At 41.4% G+C, this 27,492-nt stretch overlaps 1 protein-coding gene across 2 annotated transcripts in view; it reads left to right on the top strand.

Annotated features, from left to right (window-relative positions):
- The window catches only part of SPATS2L (spermatogenesis associated serine rich 2 like), a 143,392-nt gene that overhangs the window by 78,242 nt on the left and 37,658 nt on the right, over nucleotides 1-27,492 (top strand). For both annotated transcript variants that reach the window (XM_078680497.1, XM_078680496.1), the window contains exons 8-9: nucleotides 4,931-5,066; nucleotides 21,236-21,294. In XM_078680497.1, the coding sequence (XP_078536623.1) occupies nucleotides 4,931-5,066; nucleotides 21,236-21,294 (195 nt within the window). The remainder of the gene's footprint in view (nucleotides 1-4,930; nucleotides 5,067-21,235; nucleotides 21,295-27,492) is intronic.

Here is a 27,492-nt window from a genome sequence, read left to right as displayed (position 1 = left end):
ATTTAGGGAACTACTTTTATCTTTTTCATTCAACATTCCATGAGAGTGCATGTGTTTTTTTCTTGCTTTCGCCCACGGGTGATGTTTCCCCCATCAAATACAGCCCCTCGTGTTCTATGTTGCTTGTCACCACTCCCAGCATGTCTGTAAAAACACAGCTTCAGGTATATTTTTTCAGGGTCCGACTAAAGAGCACTCTTTAATGGTTGTTTTTGTTTTATCTCCTATATGCTACATATTGCACAAAAGCTCAGGCCTTGCTACACTCATGCTTTTATGAGGCTGGAGGGGGGTCAGCTGCTGCTCTCACTCAGCTGGCGTTTGAAGCAGAGGGTGTAGTTAGCATTATTGAAACGGAGATGTCTGTTTGCCTAGGGACTCATACTTCTGTTTCTTGGGCTACTGCAGGGGACCAAATGGCTAGATTATGTTTCAGGTTTGAGTCATGTGGAAAGTAAATAAGGCATTGGTAGGCATTTCCCTTGAAATCTCTTTATTATTTTAAAATTTTGCTCTGAGGTTCCCGAGTGAAAAGTATTTAGAAAATAAGCCGGGCCATTTATAAAGACTGAAAATATTGTGTTACATATTCAGTTTTGAGAAGCCTGATGATATGTGTTTCCTTTTCATCCCATATTTGACTTTAAAAACAAAAACATTTCTCTACAAGCAAACATTGGCAACGCCAATAAATTGGCATTCTCTTTATGAAGGCAAGACCTATTGGCTTTGTCCATCCTTGTGTCATAATGCTCTTAGCTGACACAATAAGCTGTTTTCCAGTAGATCTTAAGGCTCTGCTTGGACAGTAATGAGTTAAACTCTGTTTCAAATAGACTGGTGTGTTCCATAATAATGACTTGTGATTGTTCATAAGCATTTTAAATATAATCCTGGGTGCCCCTGCCAGAGCTCTCATTCATTCATTCGTGAATGTCATTACATATTATAGATAGTCTAACTCTAGCTTGGTTATTATCACTGGAAAGATGGAACACAACCTGTGTATCATCAGCATAGGTTTGGATGCTCACCCGACACTAACCAGCATCTGACGTGAAGAATGACCATATATATTAAACATGTGTAGAGGTAGACAGGAGCCCCCTGGAACACTATGTTAACCATCACAGTCTCTGAAAACCTCTCATCTTCCACAGATCTAGACTTTCTGATAGGAATGAGTTTTTCAGACCTCCCTCCCACACTCACTACCAGGACCAGTCTTTCAACTTCTTGAAGTTGTCAAAGCTTCAGAGGCTGCAGACACATCCAATAACATCAGAAGGCTAGAGCCTCAGAATCTATAATGTTACAAAAGATGTTCTAAACAACCATCAGTGCCGACTCTGTGCCCTCATGTGGACCAACGCCCGATAGCATGTCTCCAAGAATAGCATACCTTTCTAAGGATGCTCTGTAGATGTTTTTCGTAAGACTTTAATATTTGAGATTGTTGATAGGTGGAACACTGCCATGCTTCTGCACCTAATATTTTAGAAGAGTAATTAAAGATTCCTTAAGAATATCTGGAATTAAACCCTCCTCAACAGAACAATTCAGTTTCTTCACTATTGGGGGCTAGTTCCATGTGAAACTGTTTAAGACACCACCTTGCACAAAAACAATCATTGATGGCATATTCCTCCTTCTATGCATGCTGCAGAATGCAGCACGCACAGAAAGAGGAAAAAACGAGGAGCAATAAAAGTATTTCTCCTCGATTTTGATGCATTCCCAGCTTTACAAAACTTTGTAAGTCTGGGAATGTGTCAGGTTCCATGGATGTTGTGTAGAAACACCCACAGCAACACCCATGGAACGCCCCTTCCACGCAGAGTAATGTGTGAATATACAAGGCCTTACAATGTCACACAGGGTGATTTTACATGGCCTTGTAAATATGGGCAGGCACACTGCTCCACTGGTGCGTCAAAAAAGTGACGCACCGGCAGCGTCATGGTCTTGTAAATAAGGCCCTTGGTCTGCAGTGCCTAAGTCTGGGGGAAAGCATTCCCGTCTCCAATATCTCTGCCAACACTGCCATAATTTGTGGTATTAGAAGGAATGCAAACTGTTTAAAGAACTCTGCTAGAAATACATTGTTCCCTGTGATTTTCCCACCTGTACTTCCTTTAGCGCCATGGTAAAAGCATCCTCCCCTATTTCTACTTCTAGGAGAGCGTATTCAGACATTGACAACTGTTTCTTGGTGAGATCTGACAGGAACCTCTCTAGTTCAAATGAGCATGGGCCTATGTTACTAATATCCCATACAACCGAAGTGCAGTCAGTTACCATCTGGCCACACAGGTGTAATATGGCCAATAGGCATCGGGGTATATTTCTTTTGCCAGAGCCAGTGTAAAAGCTTAATCACTTTGTTTTCACATTGAAAAACCCTGCTCTGGAAGGTGAGCCAAGTGGCGGCCCCCACGTTTAATAAAATCTGTCAGTCAGGTCCTGTGATGTTCAATATTTCTAAGAGTGCCTGAGTTATTTATGGTGGTCAATAAACTCAGCCTCCAATGCTGAGAGGGCTGCCTCCAGTGCCACCAAGCCCTCTCCTAGTATGTCCTAGCTGTGCGGATCAGGATTCTACCATGGATAAAGGCCTTCAAAGGCCTACCACAGGGTGACCTGAGAGGCCACTGAGTCGTTGTTAAGTGAGAAGTATGTGTCACTGTTTTTTGGAATGCTATAATTAAGGTCATGGTCGGTCAGCCATCATAAACTGAGGTGCCATCACCTCTGTGACTGTCGCACTGACTATACAGAATGATTCACACCAGTAGATGGTTTGAGAGGCCATGGGCCAGGATACAGCCTGTATATAGTCAATTAAGCAAGACGTCTGCCTCGAAAATGTACTGTGAGCTGCAGAGAAAAAGGTGTATTTGTTGCTGGTTGGGTGTAGGCAGTGTCAAGGGTTCCTCAGTGCAATGGCATCTGAACATTTAGCCAGTGGTGTGGGATCTTTATAATGCTGTTACTGTACATGGGTCCAGAACTCCGTTAATGTATCTCTGATTATTAATTTCCCAAGAAGGAGCTGTGTTATGAGCCTACCGATTCACTCAGTCGTCAGAGGGGAGGGGCGTAGATGCATACAAGGGAAATAGATTGCCCCCTTAACACACCAGTAGCATCCCTGTGGGTCTCTGATAACAAACGTTTGCATGAATGGGAGGGACTTTTTCAGTAATATGGCAACTCGCATGAACGCCTAGCAAATCCCACATTATGTACAGTGGAGCAGCCCTGTTGTGCCAAAATAGGGCACTTCATTCTCATCAAATAGTTGTTTTTTTTGTTGCAAGAACAAGTTATCACCCATATATATGTTAGCTGTCTTAACTACTGCCCTCCATTTGTTTTTACTTAGAAAAACAAAATGCAGTGTTTCAGGTCCGGGTGTTCCTATGCTGGCAGACATGATGTCTGTATATATGGTACTGACATGTGTTTGGTGCACTCCCATGGTGGACTACCGGGATCCTACACATGCAGAAACAGAATGAGATGAACTAGGAACCCAACTTCGAGTATACCCTCCCACTCTATGGGCTATATGTAAGTAGCAGTTTTGCCATCGCAAATGGCCCCAATCGCAAAATGGGGCCGTTTGCAATGGCTAAAATGCTTTTCGTGATGTACAAACATACAAACTGCGATTTTCCAGAATCACAGTTTGGGTGTAGAAATGGCTATTTGGAAGGGGCGTGTTTATGGCTTCCCTTTTAGATGCGATTTCTAGTGTTATGTATCACAAAGCCTTGATATTTTAACTCCAACTCATAGTTGATGGTAAAGCAATCACCATGGGTCCCCTTCTCCTTTGTGAATGTTGAAAAAACATTTCCTGAGACCATTCAGTGATCCCACAGACCACTCCCTGCTCTTAAAAAAACAAAATAAAATGGTCCATTTTTTTATTGTTAAATCACAGATATTGTGGTCTGCTGGCCTCATGGATTGCAAACTGTGATATACCTCATGGAATATTCATGAGGTATGTCGATTTGCAACCCACTAGGAATCGCAAATATGAAACTAGAAGTTTCAAACATAAGAAATAGCGATTTCCAAATAGCGATTCAGTTACATTCACTATTTGGAAATCGCTCCTATGCTGCGTACATCGGGCCCTAAACTTCTAGAACATAAAGCCTCTGTTAAATGAGGCATGGAACAACTTTATAATACAAAATATTCAAATCGTATGCTTCACACTTAGTAGTCCGCACTCCTGGCCCCGCTAATGGCAGAGATACATGTGGAGAGAAACAGATTACATTACCCTTCTTGCAGCATCCGAGCCACAAACCTCCAATCACTCTCCACCTCCAGGCCTGGGCACCAATCCCACATGAAGTGCTCATATCAAACTTCACAACCCGTCCCCATGTCCAATGGGTGAGAAAGATGAGAGGGAAAACGATATGGATATGCTCAGACCCTGGAGTGAAGCACATTATTGTACACTCTGGTGCGCATCTATCTTGACGTTCTGATTGCTCACTCAGTGTTGGTTTTCAGAGCAAATTAGAACCAGTCCATTGAAAACACTATGGGGCATATTATGAAGAACGGCGATAAAATTATCGCCGCTTTAGCGGCAGAAAACTGCTGCTAAAGAGGCGATAATGGGCTTGATAATATGCCCTGGAGAATTCCAAAAGAAGCCCATGTTCACACCAGAACATGGACTTCTATTGGAATTCTCAAGGGCATATTATCAAGCCCCTTATCGCCGCTTTAGCAGCAGTTTTCTGCCGCTAAACTGGCGATAATTTTAAACGCCGTTCATGATAATATGAACCTATGTGATATATGCTATTCCGTATATTTACCAGAGAAAGTTGTGATGCAAAGGTCTGTTGTCGATTTTCTATGACCTATTTTGTGAAGTAAATCTTGTCTCAACCAGGCACCAACGTGGAAAAGTCAGTGAAGGACCTGCATCGCTGCACTGTTTCTCTGGCCCGATATCGTATGATGGTCAAAGAGGAAATGGACATATCAGTTAAGAAGATCAAGGCCAGTTTTGCCGAATTGCACAGTTGGTAGGTGTGAAATGCCTATTAAGAAATATGCACATCACCTAATTAAAGAAAGATCCTTAAAAATAAAAAAAGCATGAGAAATTAGGAAATACTGAAACAGTTCCATTAGAGACTCACATGATAGCAACAGTGGCGCTGGTGATGTTTTAAAGTGGTGAGGGGCGTAAAAGTTGTTGATGTGTGTTGCGTCGCGAGCGAGTGAATCGAGTGAGCGCAACTGTCATCAATTTGAAAAAAACTGTGGGAAAATCATGCATTTTAAAGCAAATTTGATGAAGCAAGATGGTTTATAAAGTAATTGTGACAATGTAGGCTCGAAATATTTAAACAGATGAAAAATACTCCATATTTTACAGAATTAAAATTGTTTAGCAACTGAAGTATGCAATTTTACAGTGCAACAGGCAAGGTTTGTAATTATCCTACCCGCACACACGGTTGTCTTGTCTGTCTAATGTCTGAAGTGCACCTGTCTGACATTTTCTTCTTAGAGTCTTGTTATGACGTTAATAAAGGCATTTAATGATAACGACATAGCAGCTCTATTCTGTAACTAGAGAACTTTCAAATGAACTTGAGTTAGCAGTGCTAATTGATCCTCACAGATTTCATTATTTAAATACCTTGAGAAATAAAATCTACTAAGAATATAAGCTACTGTGATTTGTCAGACTGGATGCAATGAGACAGCAAGACATTTCACGTAAGCAGATGCTTCAGCATATTATAAATTAGCTGTATAAATAACTTACACATTATACAGACGAGGCCTTCTATGACTGACTGTGTGCTGCAGATCAAGCTGCACAGCACATCTGAAGTGCTAACTCCCTGGTCACACAAGAACAGAAGCAGACTGAATGGTGTGCCTTCATGAATTTTGTTCTTGCACAGAGCTGGGGCTGGAAATCCCAAGCTAGAAGCACCCAAATGGCACCAACATCAAAGCAGGAAACTAAACATCCCCTCTTGTTTACATTTTAATTTTTTTTTTCCGAGGAATCTGAACCTCCTCCTTTTGGTGAAATAGTAGTGCCTACATTTTGTGACTAGTCTTGCATGCCTGCTGACGCAGTAGGTACCCAATTGAATTAACACAGATCACCACATAGTTGGGAGATGTTTCAATATCACACAGAAAAGAGAAACAACGTAGTTAAGCACATTTAACTAAACCAAATTAATGTTAACTTAAAGGCAAATGCCTAAGATAAAGCATTGTGAGGTTTTCTTTTGAACACAACAATAACTGCACCTTATTCCATCTGCAATGCTTGCCATTCCATCTTGAAAACAAACAACTTCACAGTTTCCAATTTTTATTGGGGTAAGAGAGTCCTTTCAGAAATAGCCCTCTGTGCCATAAACAACTAAACAAGCCCCTCGAACGGACCGATTAGGAGAGCAGAGAGGCCAGCCACCACATGCAAGAGGCCTACTCAGGAATAGCTTCTCAAACACATAGGGCACTAGTTGGGGGTACACGCTGGTGGACGGCCTCCCCCCACTTTTTTTCACAGGGTGAACGCCATCCACCCTGACAAGCATTTGAGCTCCACTAAATAATGTAATTTCTTAACACCGGGACACTTTCAGCAGTGCCTGCACGTTGTCTGCTTTCCATCTGCAACAAGCAACAACGTGCAGGCGGGGACTAACTTTCTTATTTAAGACTCCTGCTGGGCCCATTACAAAGGCCCAATTTGAGGGTTCATCAGGCCTCCGTTTGTTCGAGTCTCTGGGCTGGGAGCAGTCAGGAGCCTCACACCTGATGCAAATGAAGGGGGGGGGGAACAAAGGCTCAAACCTTGTTAGCTCTTCACACTTACTTAAGAAAGGCAGATTTTCACTTCCTTCAGTCCCTGTTTAATATTATCACATGTGTTGGTCTTTCCCAGTATTTACACAAAGCAAATTGCATTTATATAGAGGTTACTTCCCCTGAGGACGCATTGAAATAATTTAAGTACCACTATTTATTCTTGTATAGCCCTACTCATTCCAATCAATCAATCAATCATGAAATTTGTAAAGCGCACTACATACCTGTGACGGTCTCAAGTCGCTGGGGGTGGGGGGGGGGGGAGGGGTGCTGCTACTGCTCGAACAGCCAGGTCTTGAGTAGTCTCCTGAAGGTAAGTAGGTCTTGGGTCTGCCGTAGGAGGATGGAGAGTGGGCGGCCCCAAGACCTACTTACCTGCACTCAATGCAACATTCACTCCAAATACCACTCAATGCCACATAAGTATATGCTACATATGTACACTGTGCTCAACGCAACATGCACTCCAAATACCACTCTGTGCCACATAATTACACGCCACATAATTACACTGCACTCATTGCAACATACACTCCAAATACCACTCAGTGCCACATAGTTAAACGCCACATAATTACACTCTATCTATCGCATCACTCAGCACCACTACAGCATCACTCAGGGGCACCACAACATCCTATGCGCTACCACATCATCACTGAACGCCACAGAATCACTCGTCGCAACCACAACATCACTCAGCGCCACCCCAGTATCAATCTGTGCAACCATTCAACAACAACTGGTTCAAATATGTTCTCTCAATGTTTCAAGCTTTATTACAAATGTAACAAAAAGATGTTAATATTTCACTTCTGTACTTGGATTTTCATCACAATAAAATACACTGAATATAATCTTCACAAAAGATATTTACAAACGTTTAAGCTATTGCCATTATAAAGTACAATAACTTTTATTTAAGTACATCTAAGTCACGTAAATGCAACACATATTGCATTACAAATGCTATAGGTGCCACATTGGCGAAGGTTAAAAGTATTGGCATTGTAAATGACAAAGCTATTAATTTTGCTATTTTCAAAACCAACACATAAATAAAAAAAATTGTCATTTACAATACCAATAGCTCAAACTTTCCTAATGCGAGACCTATTGCATTGCAAATGCTTGTTTTAGGGCTTGTTCCCTCCAAACACACATAGATTCAGAGGCGCTACTAGTCTAGTCTGAGGCATACCACACCAGCGTAGGCCCGTGGAAACAGGACAGCGGTAAATAAGAACATGGCTCCAGCTCTGAACACAAAATACATTTGAAATGATAGTGTCACCGGCAAACAATCACATCGATTTGACGGCCGCCAACAGCGCTGAGCACAATACTTTTTTGAAAAGTGCGGCGGGCCTCTTAGAAAGTGGTGCCCTGGGCAACTGCATACTTTTCCTACAAGCCTTCAAACTTCCCTGTGCGTCATATGAGCAATTGCAAACATATCAGCGAGGCCATAGTAGTTCAAGTAACCCCATGCAGACATGCACGTTTTAATGGCTATCCTATTTCATTTTCAAAGGGCATTTTAGAGAAGGCAATTGCTTGTTAAACATTAAAGTCTAACTGGATGAGCTTTTTATAAAGGGATAGGTCGGTTTGTCTCGAGAAGGGTACTATGCTAACTTCGGTGACAATAGTTTCAAGTGAGCCTGCGCACAATAATAAACGCATATTTACCCCCATGTTCACCCTCCCCCTACTCCATTTTCACTCCACTAACTTTTACGATGCTCTTGAGTCGATTGGGTCGAAAGAGTGTGTGGGCAACTTGAAAGTTGCCGTACTAGTACCACGTAGACATCACGAGGCTGCGGCGTTCTGCAAACAGCTGGGTGGGGAATACCACATTTACCAATGAGCCAGCATTGCCTTTTCCAATTGAAATTGTATTAGTTAGCAGTTGTGAAAACCTATAAGTCATTAGGCATTGGCAAAATAAATAGGCCTGGCATTACTCATTTTATTCAGGGGGCCCTACGGGAGCTGGGGGATCAACATAATTAGGGGACAACGCCCCAGCGCCCCAATAGAGGAGCCGCTGTTGGGTTTCACCTTTGACTGTGGAACCAGGACTCATGAATTCCAATTCCAGCTTCCTCACTTGACACTCGATAGACTTTTGTAATGCTGAGAAATTAATTAATCTGCCATTACCTTATTGCCTTTGTTTAATTAAACTGTGAATCAGGATACATCCCTGTATGATTAGCTAGACACCGACAGATTTACAAGTATACATAACAGAGATCGATCAATTTTTTGTGTCACGTTTTAATCACAGCATTTTCAGACTTGACCAGACAAATGCAGTATAACACAGGTACCAAAACATTCATTGTTAGATTTTTAGATGTTGTGTATGTTAGGAAGATGAAGAAAGTACTTTTCTGTATGAAGGCACCCCATTGTATACATGGGGGATCACCAATTTGAAATATGGAGGCTTACCTGTAAGATGAAATAATATGGTGGACATTCTCACTGCAAATGAACTAGCATTAATCTATTTTGCTAACAGTTCATAGTGGGAAAAGGGGGAAACGCAGACAATACCACTTAAGTCAAAGACACATTAATTTAGATTGATTTCCATTAAAGGTACACAGAGTCGTATACAGTTCCTTCAGCGTACCTTAGATACTTCTATTAAAAATGACAAGAACTGTACCAAGCTTCCTCTTTCATCATTCATGTACTCATTAGAGTAATTGTTAAACATGCTGTTACCTTGCGCCAAATATGAACCACATAATTTACAAGGGGAAGGGACATGTATTGAGTTGCCTGTGTAAAGCGAAGTAATTCCCTATTAGGCGAAGATAAGAAGGATGTTTATTCTAACTGGAAGCAGTAATATAAGTAAAAGAGCACCTCTCAACCCCATTTAAATGATGGGTGAGACATAGAAGAAATGTCCTAGAGGGGAGCTAACACTTGAAAGATATTCAAAGGTGCGTCAGTGAAGTATAGCCTAACAGACATTGCAAGCATCTACCACAACACTAAGATAAGTATCACAAAAACTGAAATACTCTCATTCACTCCTGGACCAAAGCATAGAGAGTCACCTTTGAGAGCCGCCTTGCTGTATGCACAACACATACAGATTCGAAAGAGTGGGAGACACTACTTGTCACCAAAAATGTCCATAGGCACATTCACTTATGGTGTTAGTTGGAGGTCTGACCAAGCAGGGAGCCCTTTAAATAGAGGCTTGCATTTGCTTAACCACTGTGACAGGCACCCTCAAAATAAGCATGGCATTGGGGTAGAATAAAGACAAACTTACCAGTCTGAGGCAGACTGAATCCGTACTGTGAGTGCAGAATGTTTGGGCTAAAGCTGATGCACTGATTGCGCGAATCTCATCCTAGCCTCAGATGCGGAAAGAAGTGTCATGGGTGATACTGAAGCATGGCATTTGCTAAACCCTCGACATTTGATGACCTTTCATAAATGGCATGTGTCCTTCATTCTAGCGTGAACAACCTGGAATCCTTTGAACAGGTTTTTGATGGTGTCAAAATATCATAAGATCTCAAATAGGTATATTCAATAAAACAATAATCCCTATTTCAAAGTCTATGGTAGCAAGAGTACTATGCAGCCAGTCTGTGACTTAAGACCTTTAGATGGCAAATGGAATATCTAGAATCAATATCCCCTGGTATTGAAAGGGCCCAGAGGTAACAGGGGAACCCACAGTCTACTTGCTACTTGACATAATTGTAAGCCCACATCAAGAACACAATTAAATAAGAGGCAAGAAAATTCCTCCTATGATCGAGAGAATGATGGCCTTAAGTACTACAACCTGGACTACGAGTTACAATAGTTTTGTGGGTCAAAAACCCACAAATGCAGAAAAGCGGCTTTCACCAGGAGCAGTCCACAGAAACCCATGACCCAGCATATGCACTACACGTATCATTATTTTGTGAGGTATCAAACAATAAAAAACATGCTACACCCTAAGAACTTTTTACAACTTGGAAACACTTCACCCTCCATGTCTACTTACACAGTAATCCAAAACAATATTCATTTAATAATGGTGCACTACCAGACTAACCAGTGCTCAAAAAGCACATGCTTCATATGTAAGCCCACTTCATGGTATACCACAGGTTTCAGCCACCATGGTCACATTAGTCCTGAAGTGAGTATGACACACCAGTGGTAGCATGCTCATTATTAAATGTTGGTCTGATAAATGCTCAATCAGCTAATGAAAATCCCTCAAGACTAGTGACTTAATTGTCAAATACATCTTGAATCATCGCGTGCTCTGTCATTATTTTGAATTACACAATTCAAGAGAATTACAGCATTATTCACAGAGCGAGAGAAACCAGTTGAAGGGAAGCAATGTCAATAGTACATTGCAACGAGAATGCATGTACTGAGATCTGCTATATGGCTAATTCAACATCGCAATAATACACAATCAACGCTCATTACGGTTTTATCATAGGATCATCAAGGAATACAGCTTGAAATACAAGTAATAGTGTTTCTATGGGTAACACACTCACACATTCAGAAAAGCTCCCATTGTCATAGCCAATCCACAAAAGTCCATCAAACAGCATAAGAAATACAAACATTCTTACCTTGAGACAAATGGATCAAGCAATAAAAAAATGAGTCACAACCCTAGGAACATGTTATACAACAATGATGGTGGCTTCCTGTGAATGCTACCCCACAGGTTCACACTTATCTTATCTTATCTTAAGTGAGATTTATAAAGCGCACTGACACCATAAGTTTCCTGGCGCCACTTATTCTTACACCTGGTCTACAGTTCCTATGAAAGTGTCTACCACCCATAAAAAAGCCAGAGGTCACTAGATCTGCCCTTAAAATCCAGACATTCAGTCTACTAGTCCAGCATTACCCTTCAGTATGTAATGATTTCACCACTACTCGTGCCCCAGATATCACAAACTTAACAGATACTTCATCCACTAAGAGCAGAGTACCCAGGCCACTAAAAAAAGCCATACTTTCTAATCTTCTGAATGAATGAATTCGTACTTGTATAGCGCAATTATACCCTGAGGCGTCTTGGCGCTGTAGAACCCTTCCTGGCTTTTCCCTGTGAAATGCCCACTCCTGGGCACCCCAGCGCTGTTGGGGCCGTTGTGGAGATTAAGCAAGCTATTGCTCAGAGTTGGACCCATGATTAGAATAGGCACCGAGGCGAGAATTATCAGGTCTGAGGAAATTGAGCCCAAGACCCGCTGAGGCGGGAATTGAACCCTGGTCCCGGGCCAGACCTCTGCATCAGGGTCTGCCACTCTAACCATTGAGCCACACTTCTCCACTCTGAAGCAACCTCGTGCAATCTTGCATGAGATCCTAGCCAGCAAAAGCCTATTGTAGCCTGTTTCCCTTTCATAATCTGTATTAAACTTCCTGTGACATTTCACTACTCCACAAATCACTTCCCTTTCAGAAAGGCTCTATGGTATAATAATCTAATCTGTTACCAACTAGCCTCCCATCCACTCGATGAAACCTCAGTGCCAGGATATCTTTATAGGTATTTGTAAGCTTTATACATAGCTAAAGTGAAATACAATTGTTTATTAAAGTTGCTTTGTGTCTTTGTGCACTCTACAAGGCTCTGTAAATATATAAACAAAGAGAGTAGTTGGTGATATGTAAATCCGCTCAGTCCATTTGAGGTATTTGCATAGAACATACTTCACATAAAATATACTTTTCAAGATGGAAATGTCTGATTTGGGCAAGCTGTCTAAGAAGTGCAGTTGAGAGTAAAGATATTTTAATGTAATAAAGGTTCCTTCTAAATTCAGCATTTTGAACAGAACGAATAACTACATTGTAGATACTACTGTGCTGAGTTGGAGGTTCAAAATCAAAAGATGTCTCTCTAGGATATGAAATTATGTTAATACCTTTTCAGCAAGAATGTTGCATGTCTAATTGGGAACTGTGGGGACAAACAGGGATGAAACTGAGACATAAGCCAAGCCATTAAAGCAGGGAGTCTGCTAATCAATTAATCTAATAATGATTTAGGAATAGTATTTAATATTAGGGTAGCTTCATAGAGATATGAGAGGATTCAGGTAAAATTAATAGCTTACTTCAATATAGAGTTAAGGGATTCATTGGAGAAAGAGGAAACCTAGGATATATTATTGCCTTCTTTGGAAAAAACATAGAGCATATAAACTGGGAATTGTGAGGCACACCCTCACTAACACCATTTATATGTAAAAATATTAGACGGGTACCATTGTGATTCAAGTAAATGAGAGAAACCTAATAGAGCATGATACCACATTACAGCACCTACAGAGTCAAGAGCTGAGACTTGGTGGCCTCAATCACTAAATCCTCATGCTTCATCATGACTTTCACCTCTAAATGGGTGGGGGGCATCATGAATGATTAGGACGGAAAACCTAGGGATTAACCATGGCCCCAGGACTGGAGAAATCCTCGAGTTTGACAGCCCCACTTCTGCATATAAACAGCCATGGTGAGCGATTTGCATAGGTGAAAAGGAGGGGGTGAGCCCATATAACCCTCTGGACTATGGGCTACAACATAAACATGTCTAAAAAAAAAAGGAAGCTCCAGCAGGTTAACAAGCAAAGTGACTAGAGGTGCCAACTAATTAATATTTGGCCTGAGGCAGAAATACTTGCCTGTTGTGGTTTGACTATTTTTAAACTGTTGTTTTAAATCTCTTAATTAAAGAAAAAATAAAAGTATTGCTGTGCAAATAGAGAAAGAAACAATGACCCAATAAATACTAAACACTTTTAATTAGGTAATTGATATTTATCTAAACTTAAATCTTACTGAATCACAGTATAGAATTGTTCATTCAAAAGTTCGCAATAATTAGGTGAATAGGGTGGCCACAAATGACGGAGGATGTACCCTCCTTTGGGAAACCATCTGAGGGATCCCACACTTATACATTATACATTATAGACTAATTATTATCAAATTAATTGAGTCTAACATTGAGTATATGGTCTACTTCCCGGTGGGTGTTTTCCTTTTCTTTCTAATGCACGGTGCTGGTCCTCAATGGGTAAAAAGTTGACGGGTTTTGGGCCTTAAAATTTGGCCTCCTCAGGACAATGCGGGACCAGAATGGCCCAATAACTTAATTCTACTGAAGTCCGAAAAAGCGAATTACATGGCCACTGCAGGTTCTGAAGACATACATCCTTCGGGGGTGTCAATAGTGGCTGAACAAACAGTACACGCTGGCCATGTGGTATGCATTTACGATTCCTAACTCCACATCTGTGTACCTTGAAGATACATGTTCAGATAGGTACACTTAGGGGAAGTTAGGTATAGAAAATCTAGACTTACTCACCCGTCGATATTTTTGATAGTCTGTCCTTGATATTGTGTTCCATTGATATTATGGTTTCGATATTCATGGGACACTCAATTCCTAAAGAAACCAATGATTTAGTCAGAGGAGCTCTCTAACTATTAAGCCTTTTTCATTCTAACATACACCTGAGGTATACTGAAAACTAACTTTGCACGAGGGCTTCAAAGCTTTTGGAAGAAGAAAGGGGTCACTTTAAGCACAAGCAACAGGGAAAGACTGGAAGAAAGAGAATGCCTTCATGGAAAGAGGATACTCTGTTAAAGCTACCACACAGAGAATTCAGTAAACTTTTGAGTTGTGCAGAAGGAGGCTATTTAAAGTACAATTTCTCAGCAGCTTAATGACTTGATCTTTACTCTCATTATTAACACAAATATGAAAAGAAACATCACACACAATAGAACTTGTCATGGTAACTATCATCCAGCACCTTCTATCAACTTGAGTTACCATTAGTGTACATAATTATAGGCTGTCGATGGTATGAAAACTGGAAGGTAGCTGTGAGAAAATGCATCTTTTGACATGGTTAGCCCCCACTTTTTTGCTAGTTTTGATATGGTTTCGGTTGTAGTGCACAGTGTCCCTGCCAACCAGGTCCCCTCTGCCAGTGCTTGGTCTCTAACTCATACCCACAATTGGTACCTCTGCCCTACTATAAATCCCTAGTTAATGATACCCTGAGTACCTAGGGTCTGGGAGCTGAAGAAGAGACCCCCTCACTAGGACCATACCACTGCCCTTTCAGCTCGCATGCCCTTCTGAGGGGAAAAACGACAAAGTCGACATGGCACCCTGCCTTATAGCCCTAAGGCAGGGTGCACTATACCCCAGGTGAGGGCATATCTGCATGAGTAGATATACCCCTACAATACTTAAGTCAATTCTTAAATATTGTAAGTTCCAGGGAAGCCATGAGAAGTACATGGGCTGGAAACTCAACAACTCGAGTTCTACAGCACCATGATGGCCTCCCTGAAACCAGAAGTGTTTGGTACCTAACAACTCCTGGTAATACATCTACACTGATGCCAGTGTGAGCTTTATTGCATCATGTACTCGGAGGACACTGCAGAGGTGCCCCCTAAAAACCTACCAACCTTGGTGTGGGCTATGATTGGCTTTAGGCAGCCTGACACACACAGACATCTTTCTGGACCCCTCGGTGGAGAGCCTCTGCTCTCTAAAATCAAAAACAATGGCCCAAATCTGGGTGACTTACCTGTCCAGTGAACTCTCCCCAGTGATCCTGACCTCCAGTCCAACATTGGCTGACCTCTCCTGATCTCCACGACCGCACATGAAGTCTGAATCCAAAGGCTCCCCCTGACTGCGACCAGCTCTGGAAAGAAGACTCAGATGTTGAAAGGCACCCTGGTACCCGAAGCCCCCGGGCCTTGGTGAGCCCAGATCGACGGTACCCCTACAATCCCCTACTTATCTCTGCTGCCACTGGTCTCCCTCCTGCAACCTCCAGTGCAATGCCTACAGCCTTTTTGTCAACAATAGAATCTCTATTGAAGAGCATTGGGCGCCCAACACTGAAATTGCACCCTGCGCCCCTGTGCTGCTGGTGGTGTATGTTTGGTGCAGTTTTGTGGCCTCCCTGTGCTTAACTTAACCTCTAAAGCTTGCCCCCTACAAATGATCTACTTAACTGCAAGCAGTGTGGCTTCGAGCACCCCCAGTCTCCATTGAAACGCACTGGTCCGAACTCTGATTTTGACCTCTGCACCCCGCCGCCTCTGTGCCGCTGGTGGTGCAATTTTGGTACTCACCTGACCTTTGCCTCTTACTGACCTGTGGTCGCGAAGACTGTAACTGTACGTGGGATACATGATTAGTTGCGATATTGTTTTCCCCATAATATAACATTGAACTGTTTAGAACGTGTCAACTTTTGAAAGTGAAAAGTATTTTTATTTAAAAACGTACTTACCTTATTGTGCGATATTGGTCTTAAAATAAAATACAAACAAAATATATTATTCTAAAATTGGTATGGATCTTCTTTTTGAGCCGTGTGTCCATTATTGGTCAATGTTGTGCAATAAATGTCTTACACTCTTCTGTGTTAGGCCTAAGACTGCTCGCCCACACTACCACTAATAGAGCACTTTGGGTTTTACATTAAGCCCTGTACACTTTTGGGAAACCCACTGGACTCTGTGCACATTATAACCACCTAGTGGTATACGATATACAGATCCAGCTTCCTAAAGTAGCTCTTTAGCAAACTTACTAAATAAAATAAAACAGGTACGGTTGGCTTCCTCTGCATGTTGTCAATCGTTGGGAGTCTATGGAGTCTGTGTTCTATGCGTCTCAAGAATTTTGCAAAAGATAAATGAATAAATTAGGACGAAGAGGTCAATCAGAGAAAGTGTTGAGAACCGAAGATAAAGTTGTGATTACAAAGAATGGAGGAGTCTTTATGAGAGAAGACGTGATGGTGATACATTTTCTGAAACTTTTCCAAATTACGACCCGAGCTTTTGGCTGCCTAGAACCTAGGGAGGCGTAAGGTTTTGGCGCTGCCCCAGGTTTATGTTATTAAGTAAATCTAGGGCTGCATCAAAATCCATAAGTGTTGCGTGAAAAAACCCACTGCAACGCCCATGGAACGCCTCTTTGACGCACAGACAACAACTTTTTTTATTTAATTTAATTTTTTAGGGTTTTATATAGCGCAAACTAGACCTGAGACATCGGGTATCAAAGCGCTTTACATGATCACCAGTTCTGTTACAGATGGACAAATTCATTTTAATTTTTTTTTGGAAGGGTTTTTCCTACTCCATATCTATGAGACCATAGATATGATTGGGAGGCTTTCGCTGCCAGAGCATCAAAAAAAGTGATGCTCCGGCAGCGCAAGCCTCTCATAAATAAGCCCCATAAGTATATTTTAATGACATTTATTAAAATCACTACCCTATATAGTGCATGTTAGGTGTACAGTTGTGACTATAAAACAAATAGAATAGTAGCAACAATAGCTGATAATAAACAGTTTTATTAGAAAGAATTGCAACATTATAACAGTATTTTAGAGTTCAGTTGCATTTGTTCTCCAACTGCTCCCGTCCTGCTCCTAACTAAGCTATCTTAGCACCAACATTAGCCTTCATGAGTTCCTTAGGTGGCCTTGCCTTTCACATGCATGCGTTGATAAAAACAATGGAGATACGGTTAAATATGAAGAAAGTGTCCCGGCAAGCCAATGAAGTCTGACTGGCGGCCCCAGGTCTCTGCTCAAGTCCTTCGAAAAGGTGTTTACAGCGACTGTCTGCATGAACTCTATCTCTCAGATTTCAGCTCCTTTGAAGTGTAAAGATTCTTCTCTCCCTAAAACTTGTTGTATAGTCTTAATACTTTTTCAGACTTTTTAGAAAACCACTGGCCTCTTAGTGAATGTTAGGAAAAATAACAATCGGCATGCGCCTTCACCTACTTCTGCTTCTACGAAACATTATTGACTGTTTGAACTACATATTTAAATAATTGCTGAGCTACCAAATGGTACTGACAGTAGATGTGCTAACGATACTAAATACAATATGCATTTATAATGAAAAATATACACTCAAATAAATACATATTTGAAATACAGGAAAATGTTAATATTACATCATGAAAAAATTGAAATCAAATCAGATTTGCACATGGTCTTGCCTTCCTGAAAGCAGGCTGACTCTTTAAGAACTCGGAATGATGGCCTTAAACAAAACCACTGGAAAAAAGAGGAATTACTCAACTTTCAAAACAAAAAAAGCAAAATCAGGCACAAGAAAAGCAGATTCAATTGATAAAATATCAATATGAGGATCTTTATAACAAATAGGGCATTAAAGGTGTCATGAGCAAAATAAAAGAGGATTACTTTAACAGAACCAGAAATGAGACACAAGCAGCAAGACGAAGTCAAAGAACCTCCAGATGCACAGGCCAAGGTTCCTAAATTCATACACAAACGGGCTTATTCACAAACTGCAATTTGTGGTATGTTTAGTTGTACTACAGTAGTACTACTAATACTACAAAATGGTATTTACGTACCTATGAGCAGAGGTCTCCATCTCTGCCTTTCTTATCTGTTTATGTGTGGAGATCTTCTCCCCACTGCAGTGATCTCTGTATACCTAAGTTTCGTAGTAAGTGTGGGAGGTACAGAGGGCAGTGGCTGGAAAATGGTAAAAACCTACTACGAAAGGGGAGGGGTTAAGAGAGAGAAGTAAGGAGGTTTTACGGAAGGGCTGGAAGGGGTGACATGCACCCATCCACAAAAGAGTAAGCCCCTTTCCTATTCACAAACTGCCCTTCTGTAGTTACTACAACCACAAACAAACCAAAAGAGTCATAATTGTACCCCAGCTCAAGGCTTGAGTAAGTCCAGCACCACCCATGGCCACTCTCAGGTACTGCAACACCCTTCCATGTAAACTACTGGAGGTAGGGACTTTAAAGAAGTCACCATAGGAATAAGTGTAAATAAATACATTATTTAAACTGTCAAAGAAAATGTATTTACATTGGATTTAATGTTGAAGAATGTGTTACAAATAAAACATAACTATTGAGTTTTAAATATTGTATTAACACATTTGTAGATGTAAAAGGTAATCTAGCATTAATATTAAAAATAATAAAATTACTGTTAATTCTATATGTCGCTTTTAGTAAATGCTAAATAGGTTAAAAGAAATATTTTATTGACATGTGTGGCTGTAGCTATACATGCTTGCATACTCCTATATTTGGTCTGGACATTACTAGTTGTTTTTCATTGAAGACATTTCGAGTCACGGGCTGTAGAGTGACTTCTTCCTGAGTCCACTGTGCATATGGGCATCGACTCAACACTGGCATTTGTTGTTTTCAACCATTTGGGTTCATATGTGGTAAGCAGCAGCTCCTATGATGACTTGGTTGCTTATGTTGACTTTTGGGCCTTCCTCAAATCATCTGTTCAGTAGGAAGATTACAGTCGCCTTCGCTCTGATTTGCCCAGCCGACTCCATAGTTGACACTCAAGCCGGTATTTTGTTAAGTTACCACGGTCTCAGCCTCGGAGAATGTCAGCAGATGAAGAGGTCTCCTTTTCTATTCTGCCCACATGTAACCCTAAGTATCTGAAGTCCAAACAGCACGAGATTTGAAACCTCTCCCTCTCTCTGGAAGACCAGGAGTCATACTGCAAATTGATCCTGTCCTTCCGGTGCAAGAAGAGGCTCAGGTACCAGAAGGAGACATGCTGGGCACAATCGAAGACTTGCGCTGCCTTGTGTTACACTAGATTTACCAAGCTGTGTTAGGCCATGCGGGGTGGCCTTGCACGTCATTGTAGGTGTTGCACCGCCCTGCGTCGCCTAGTGTGATGCGGGTCTATGCAAAACCTATATTAAATAATCCCCCTTGTTTAAACCTATCACTAAAAAGGTAAATGGTGAGAAAATGATCTCCAGATGGCGTCTTCAGTTTGATCTTCATTTTACATAAAAAATAAGAGGCATCATAGATCATCACCAAAGGAGGCAGCATTGATCCTTGGTCTGGAACTATTGTAGGAAAATGAAGATGAGACGTTTATTGTCCTCAGTCATGAGTCCCAATATATGCAGAGAAAAGAGTGGAGAGATAATAGACATCTTTAACGTAGTAGCCATAGCAAGGTCAAGAACTCTGTTAATGGCTCATTAGTTAATGGGCCGTTTGTTCTATGATGGGACGGCAATGTCCATGATTCTGTAAGTTTAATTTAAAGAAAAGATTCTTGTGATCTTTATGGCAATTACATTTAATATGCTATACATTTGTCCTGAGACTTGTGTCAACTCAGATGATTTTGCTGTACTTGTTATGCATTTGCTATATAATTAGATTGTTCTAAGTGAGATGGGGTAATTTTCTGTGGTTACTGATCAACTACTTGGTTAGTCCTGTTTAAAGCTTTTCAGTTGTTGGCAACACTGGGGTGCACAACCTTCTAATTTGGAAGAACTGTGAGGGGGTATGGTTTACACCATCAAGGGTACTTTTTACATATTTACTGTTTTTCTGTGAAGCTATGTTAAGCTAAGGGCAGCATGTGGTTTACCTCTTTTCCTCCATTCTCAGGAGTTATAGCTGTCCATCTTAATGAACACCTTTTTTATCTTATTCTTTCAAATATGTTATTCAAGAAATACTTCTCTGCTAATTCTAAGCGGATTAATAAACATTTTTAAGGGGGCATAGCTTTTACTAATTGTGTTGTGTGACAGAGAGGCAGAGTTGAATCCCTGTTCCTGGCACAGAACAGTACAATGCAGGGCTTTCTAAAGACAGTTTTTGATTTAGTATAGAATGCGACGAGAATCAACATTCTTTTACCAAGAAAGGACTGTTTTAAAGGATGCTTTAAGCTGAACTTCCAAAATATACCTTGGTGGGTGTCAGTCTACTTGCAGTCACAGTTAATAAATGGAGAATATTCTTGTACTGTGAATAGGTACTCGCAGTTTATCAACATACACTTGGTGAGCACAAATCTAGCTGCAATTTCCAAATGTAGATATAGATTTTGTGCGTGCAGGTCTTGCTGCAGCACTGAACATATATTTAGTGTGTGGAGATGCTGCTGAGCTGACCTTAAGATGTTGTTCATAAAGGTGTATCTCATATTTCGATATTTACATGCTGTTCCTAAATACAAACTTGGTGGAGTACCACTTGCAGTTCCTAAAGCTCATAAATGTATATTTGAAATATGGAGCACTCCTTAGATGTTTTGAGATTGGAAACCTCAAAGTACTTGTGCTGTGTAGAGTAGATATCTGATGTATGTAAAGGCAGGCGCCCAAGCATTGGCAAGAGACACAACAGTGTTCAGTTTTGATATGACTGCTGTTATTATGGGCTGGATAATCATTCATTTATTCTGTTGCCTTTCAGCATCATAGAACGGGAGGTGGCGTTGATGACAGAAATTGACAAAGTTAACCATGAAGCCAGTAAGTACCGTAGACACTGTTTGTGCAGATGTGCCGCCCTTAAAGGATGCCTGCATTCCAGCTTAGATTTTAATATTTCTGAGATCATCACATTCTCCTCTGAAGCACAGCTCATGGCCTCATGCAAGTTTGCAGATGTTATCAGAAATGGCACCATTAAGTATATCACTAATAATGTTTCAAATTAGATTTTCTCTGAGACGCTTGTGGTTTCTTAAGCAATGCATGGTGGATTTATTGGTCCGTAGCTCACTAAATTCGAATTTCAGTAGATTCTCTGGGCACAGAACATGTCCTCCAACCACACCCTCTGTCTAGTTCCCATTACCCTGAGTCGTGGTGCACAGGCTTCAGCCATGTCCAGTTTGCTTTGTTACAGACTCGGTCACCCTTAACCCCGATCCATCTGGGTGCAGGTCTGGGCTCCGACAACCATCACCCATTCACCACCTCTGCTGGAAGACTACAAGCCACCGCCTTCAGCCATGCCCAGTATACTCTGTCCATAGGGACCTGGTATTTGACTTAGGAAACCCTTACAAGAGGAGGAGAGTAGTTTTCTTTACGAAGGTTAAGAGGATCTACATTCAGGGGTTTTCTAAAAGGGTTGTGTCTGAAAACCCTTTAGTTCTAAACTACGTTTTCCCATGTTAAATCGATAAAAATAGTTGCACGACTACTAGGAATGAAATGCCAAAGTGCAATTGTTTTAAGATTTGCATATTAAAACATAATAAAAATCGGACTTGAGCTAAAAGTAACAACTTCAAAGGCGATTTTTATGTGCCATAAATTTTGGTGTTTCAGGTATATTTTCTACACCATTGTAATGGGATGTATAACGGTACAACGACTTGCGTTGGGGGGTGCTGGATAGTGAATAGTTTAATTTACTATTCCTACTCCAGTCCCCTTGGATAGTAGGGAAGGTGTTGGATAGTAAATTAAACTATCCCCTATCCTAGAGCGCCCTCCAGCGAAAGTCGTTGTAACGACTTTCGTTGTAAATCCTGCGTTGTAACGGTACCGCGTTGTAACGGTTCCGTTGTAAAGGATGTTTCCCATTGTAATGTGGTGCCAAAAAGGGCTGCAATACAATTCCACTTTGCAGCAGAAAAGAAAGATAGAATAAACATTACATTTTCATCCTTTGGCGTCCTAGAAACACATGGAATGAGCAGCTGTAAATCCTGCCTTCAAACTCTCTTTCCTGCCTGCAGTCATGAATTATTCTGCAAAACAATTATGAGTTGTAAAGCATGGTTACCAGCTGTCCTGATGTGTGTGGAAATGCCATTCATTTTAGGGCCTGGCCTAGAGGCAGCTCTAGCGGTCTCGCCAGCACTATTTCATTAAACCAAAATCATAAATAAAAAACACATATTTTTGCATTGTGAAATCTCTCCTTATTCATATGCTGTGCATGATCGCTTCATCTAGTGGATCGGTCTGAAAGTGCTGATTTACAAAACGTTTCCTACCCAGTTTGGGTGTCGACATAGGCGGAGCCTGAATGCAACGTTGACCGTAGGCCCACAAAGCCTCTTATATGGCCTCCATCTTAGATAATTTTGTACTTTCTCTCTTCCACTATTCTCCTTTTCTGTGGAAGTGGGAGGGTCGCATGTGGATCTAAAAGAGAATCAAGAGGCAAAACCACTATAACAGGCAAGTAACTGGATACCCACAGGCAGTGCTTTAAATGGGCCGGTACTGCCAGGTACTGAGTACATGCACTTCTCTAGTTTGAGAGAGAGAGTACCTGCTCTTTTCAGCAGAGGTGCAACACTTTTAATTGGAGATTACCTGCAACTCTCAGAAGGAAGTTGGTACTCTGGACTAAGGTAGCTGTACTTCTATTTTTATATTTTAAGCACTGCTTATAGGTGAGGGTGAAGTTTCTTCTAGATTCACATGCTGTACATACACTACGTAATGGTATTACTTCCTCTGTGGAGGTGGGTTTGAGGAGGACGTAGAGGAGAACAAAATGTCTTAATAATCATTGTCCAACCTCTACCTCCTTGAATATTTCTATAGCTACACAATAATTTATCATAAATGGGTGTTTTCAACACTGTATTGCCTTGCAGGTGTTCTGCAATGAGACCTTAGCCATGAATGTTAGTGTGGACCCCTTCTTTCTAGTGGAATGTACTCTAGGCTTCACATCTAGGGGCATATTTACAAGGGAATGGCGTCACAGAAATGTCACTTATTTCGACACTACAGTAGCGCTATGCCCTGCTCCAAGCCACTTAGCATGGCTTAACGTTGCTTTGTAAATATCGTCCCCTTTCACGCAGGAATCAAAGACATGATGAGCACTACTCCTTCCTGTGAAGATTTCGCGGCTTTCTTTAACAAAAAAACTGACAATATAAGGAGCGACCTCCTCAATGACGCAAGCCTTCACTCAATACCCAATTGCATAACACCTAATAAACTAAAAAACAATGCGACATGGTCATCCTTTGACACCTACTCTGAAGAAGAAATTGACAGAATACTTAGCACCCTAAAACCATCCAATCACCTCAATGACCCTCTTCCTGCTAATGCCGTAAAAGACTTCATTCCTTTGCTCCTCCCACTGTGGACTAAAATTATCAATAGCTCACTTCAGCAAGGAACCATCCCAGACTCCCTCAAAGTTGGTCAAGTCACACCTTTACTGAAGAAACCAACAGCCGACCCCACTGATCTAAACAACTACTGTCCGATTACCAACATTCCCACTCTCGCCAAACTTTTAGAAAAATGCGTTCAACTACAACTTACAAAGCACATAGAACAGTTTGATCTCCTCAACCCTCATCAATCAGGCTTCCGAGCAGGGCACAGCACTGAAACAGCTATGACTCACATAATTGACGACGCCCTCCAAATTCTAGATCAAAATGATACCTGCCTCCTCATCCTCCTCGATCTCTCCTCAGCATTTGACACAGTGAAACATGAGAACCTACTCGAACTCTTAAACACAAGAATGGGCCTCTCTGGGACTGTTCTTCGTTGGTTCACTTCCTTTCTACACAACCGGTCTCAGAAATTCAAGAGCAAAAACATGATGTCCTCCCCAGTACCGATATCGCTAGGTGTCCCACAAGGTTCCTGTCTATCCCCTACTCTGTTCAACCTAGTTATGGAACCTCTCACCACCCTGCTACAATCATCCAATGTACACTTTCACATGTACGCCGATGATACTCAACTATATCTCAAGTTACAATCCCCCAAAGACATCTTGCGTCTGAACTCAACGATCAGAAGCACCCAAGCTTGGCTGGCTGACAACCACCTCAAACTCAATGCTATGAAAACAGAGTTCCTCCTAATCTCACCCCCCACGAAAATATCTTCCGCACAAACATGGCTTAAGCACCTAACACCACTCAATGTCCAACCGACCATCGTGGACTCAGCAAAATCGTTAGGCATAACACTTGACACCAACCTCAACATGCAGCAGCATATCAGCAAGGCAACTAAAGGGGCGAACTTCCAAATAAATACCTTGAGGAAACTTAAACCCTTCCTCCCAGCAAAAGACTTCCAATCAGCAGTTCAAGCACTAGTCATCCCTCGCATAGACTACGGCAGCGTGGCCCTCTGCGGCCTCCCCCTAACTACAACTGCACCCCTCAGAGCGTCACTAAACGCAGCAGCAAGACTCATCACTGGATCTAAAAAACATTCGCATATCTCCCCTGACTTTAAATCCTTGAACTGGCTGCCTCTTGAAGCCAGAATACACCTGAAAATTGCCTGCATGACGCACAAGGCTATACACCTGAAATCACCCAGCTACCTCACCCATAAACTGACAGTCTCCGCGGCTCCAGAACCACCAGAAGTACAAACAATCTTCTGCTGAAACCTCGAAGATTCCGGAAGGAAAAAACATACAAACGCTCCTTCTCAGGAATGGCACCCAGGATCTGGAACGCACTTCCTCCGGAAACCAGGCTCATCTCCTCCTCCCTTCTTTTTAAGAAAGAAGTCAAAAATATCCTTATGGCTAAATACACTTGAACAATTACGTCTGAGATACAATCCGATCAGTATTACCGAGCTGATTCCTATGCACATGGGTTCTTATTTGTACTAGTCTAAAATGTTTACTCATATCTGTATTATGTTCTATTTTTGTGTTATCTACATTGTTGATGACCTACGTACAATTATGCCATGCTACCTCATACCTGTAATGTTTGTAATAGTTCTACTACTTACCTGTAATATTTGTAATAGTTCTATTATTTACATTAACTTGTTGACCTGCCTTCCTACTATGCGCCCCTGTTTCCCCACCCTTCCACCTCCCTTGTAAAGCGCTCTGTTATCTGCAAAGATCTTGTTCGCGCTATATAAAACTTTTAAAATAAATAAATAAATAAATAGGTGTTGCTGTGAGCGATCCACCGCAAAACCAATTGCTTTTTGACGCTGCCCCAGATTTACAAGGATGTGTGAATCTGAGGCAGCTCCAAAAATGAATGCCACTGAATAGCAGCCGTTACAGTGGCGCAACCAGGAGAAATACCTTTGTTTCTCCTCGTTTTAACTCTATGTGCGCTACATTCTGCAGCACACATAGAAATTATTATTATTAAGAAGTTATACAGCGCATAGCTACCCTTGGGCATCCCAGCGCTAGCGATCAAGCAGACAACCATTCAGACTTATGGGGCTACTTGTTGAAAGAGCCCAGTTTTTAAAAAATTCCGAAAAGGCAAGGTAAGGGGTTTAGAGCGCAGGTGTAGTGGAAGAGAATTCCAAAGCTTTGCCACATTATAAGCAAAAGATCTTCCTCCACTTCTTGTTCTTTTAATTTTGGGAACCACTACCAAGTTATGGTTGCGAGAGCGAAGTGCCCTCGACGGCTGATAGGAGGTAATGAGGGTTTTGTTTATTTTCGGGCCTTTTCCCCAGACAGTCCTATGGGCAATGCATAAAGCCTTGAATTTTATCCTTTCAGGGATAGGCAGCCAGTGCAGGGCTTTTAAAGCTGGCTTGGCTGATTTGGATTTAGTAATGCCCATAAGCATCCTGGCTGCACAATTGTGAGACACTTGCAATTTCCTCAGCGTAGCCTTTGGAGCTCCCAAATAAAGGGAGTTACTATAATCCAACCGTGACAGAACCAATGCTTGGATCAGAATTCTGTTGGCATGCATTGACAGTAGAGGAAGGACTCTCCCTAGGGATCTAAGTATCCCAAAGCATACCTCTGTAACCATCACTGCCTGGTGGTCGAACTTGAGGGCATTATCTAACCAGACACCCATGCTCTTTATTCTGGTTTTAGGGGTAGGGGGAGGACCAAGATACTTTGGCCAAAACTGTCCGAGGTTCGTACCAGTGTTGCCTCCTGGCAGCATAAGTTCAGTTTTTCCTCCATTGAGTCGGAGGCAAGAGTGTTCCATCCAGGAGGCAACTTTCTCTAGGCAAGACTCGAAGTCCGTAAGTGAGCGTAATGACCAATTGTGTATCATCCGTGTATGTCGCGATTTTGATGTTATGAGGTAAAACAATGTCAGCCAAAGGTCGCATGTAGACATTAACAAGCATTTACAATGCAATAGGTCTTGCTTTTACACGAGTTTAAGCTATTGCCATTGTAAATGACAATGCCTTTTATTTATGTTTTTTAAACTAAAACAAAAATAAAAGGCATTGTTATTTGCAATGTCAATAGCTCAAACTCGCGTAAATGCGAGACCTATTGCATTTTACACTAAAAGTAGACTTTGCCCATATAATGCATTAATATAGGTAATGTGCAGAGATTCCCTTTGCGTTTTTCATCTTAAAACTTTTGTTCAAACTCTGTGCCCACGCATCTTTCTAATAACACCAATGTACCCTAAACTTTTGGAGATGTCGTTCCAGGGTGAGGTGCTAGCGCCACCATTTGTATTAGGATGGGCCTTCCACTCCCTAGCCACCGTCAAAATCATATAGTATTCTACGCCAGAGCTGGGTCATTGGGTTGCCACATGACATCATTGTTGACTTCTTCAGAAGAGTTGGGGACATTGAACCGTTACCCCACCATGTTCAGTATTCCAAACAAATAGTTTTCGACAATTCCATAAAAGGTGAGTGGTAATACGCTTTAACAAACGCTTCTTAAACTAAATCTTTAAAAAAATATATGTATATATATATATACTAGCAGCCTGTCCCAACGTT

This window comes from Lissotriton helveticus, chromosome 3_1, assembly GCF_964261635.1.
Source record: "Lissotriton helveticus chromosome 3_1, aLisHel1.1, whole genome shotgun sequence".
NCBI lineage: Eukaryota > Metazoa > Chordata > Amphibia > Caudata > Salamandridae > Lissotriton > Lissotriton helveticus.
The sequence above is the reverse complement of the archived record's forward strand: the minus strand, read 5'-3'. Positions and strand labels throughout refer to the sequence as shown.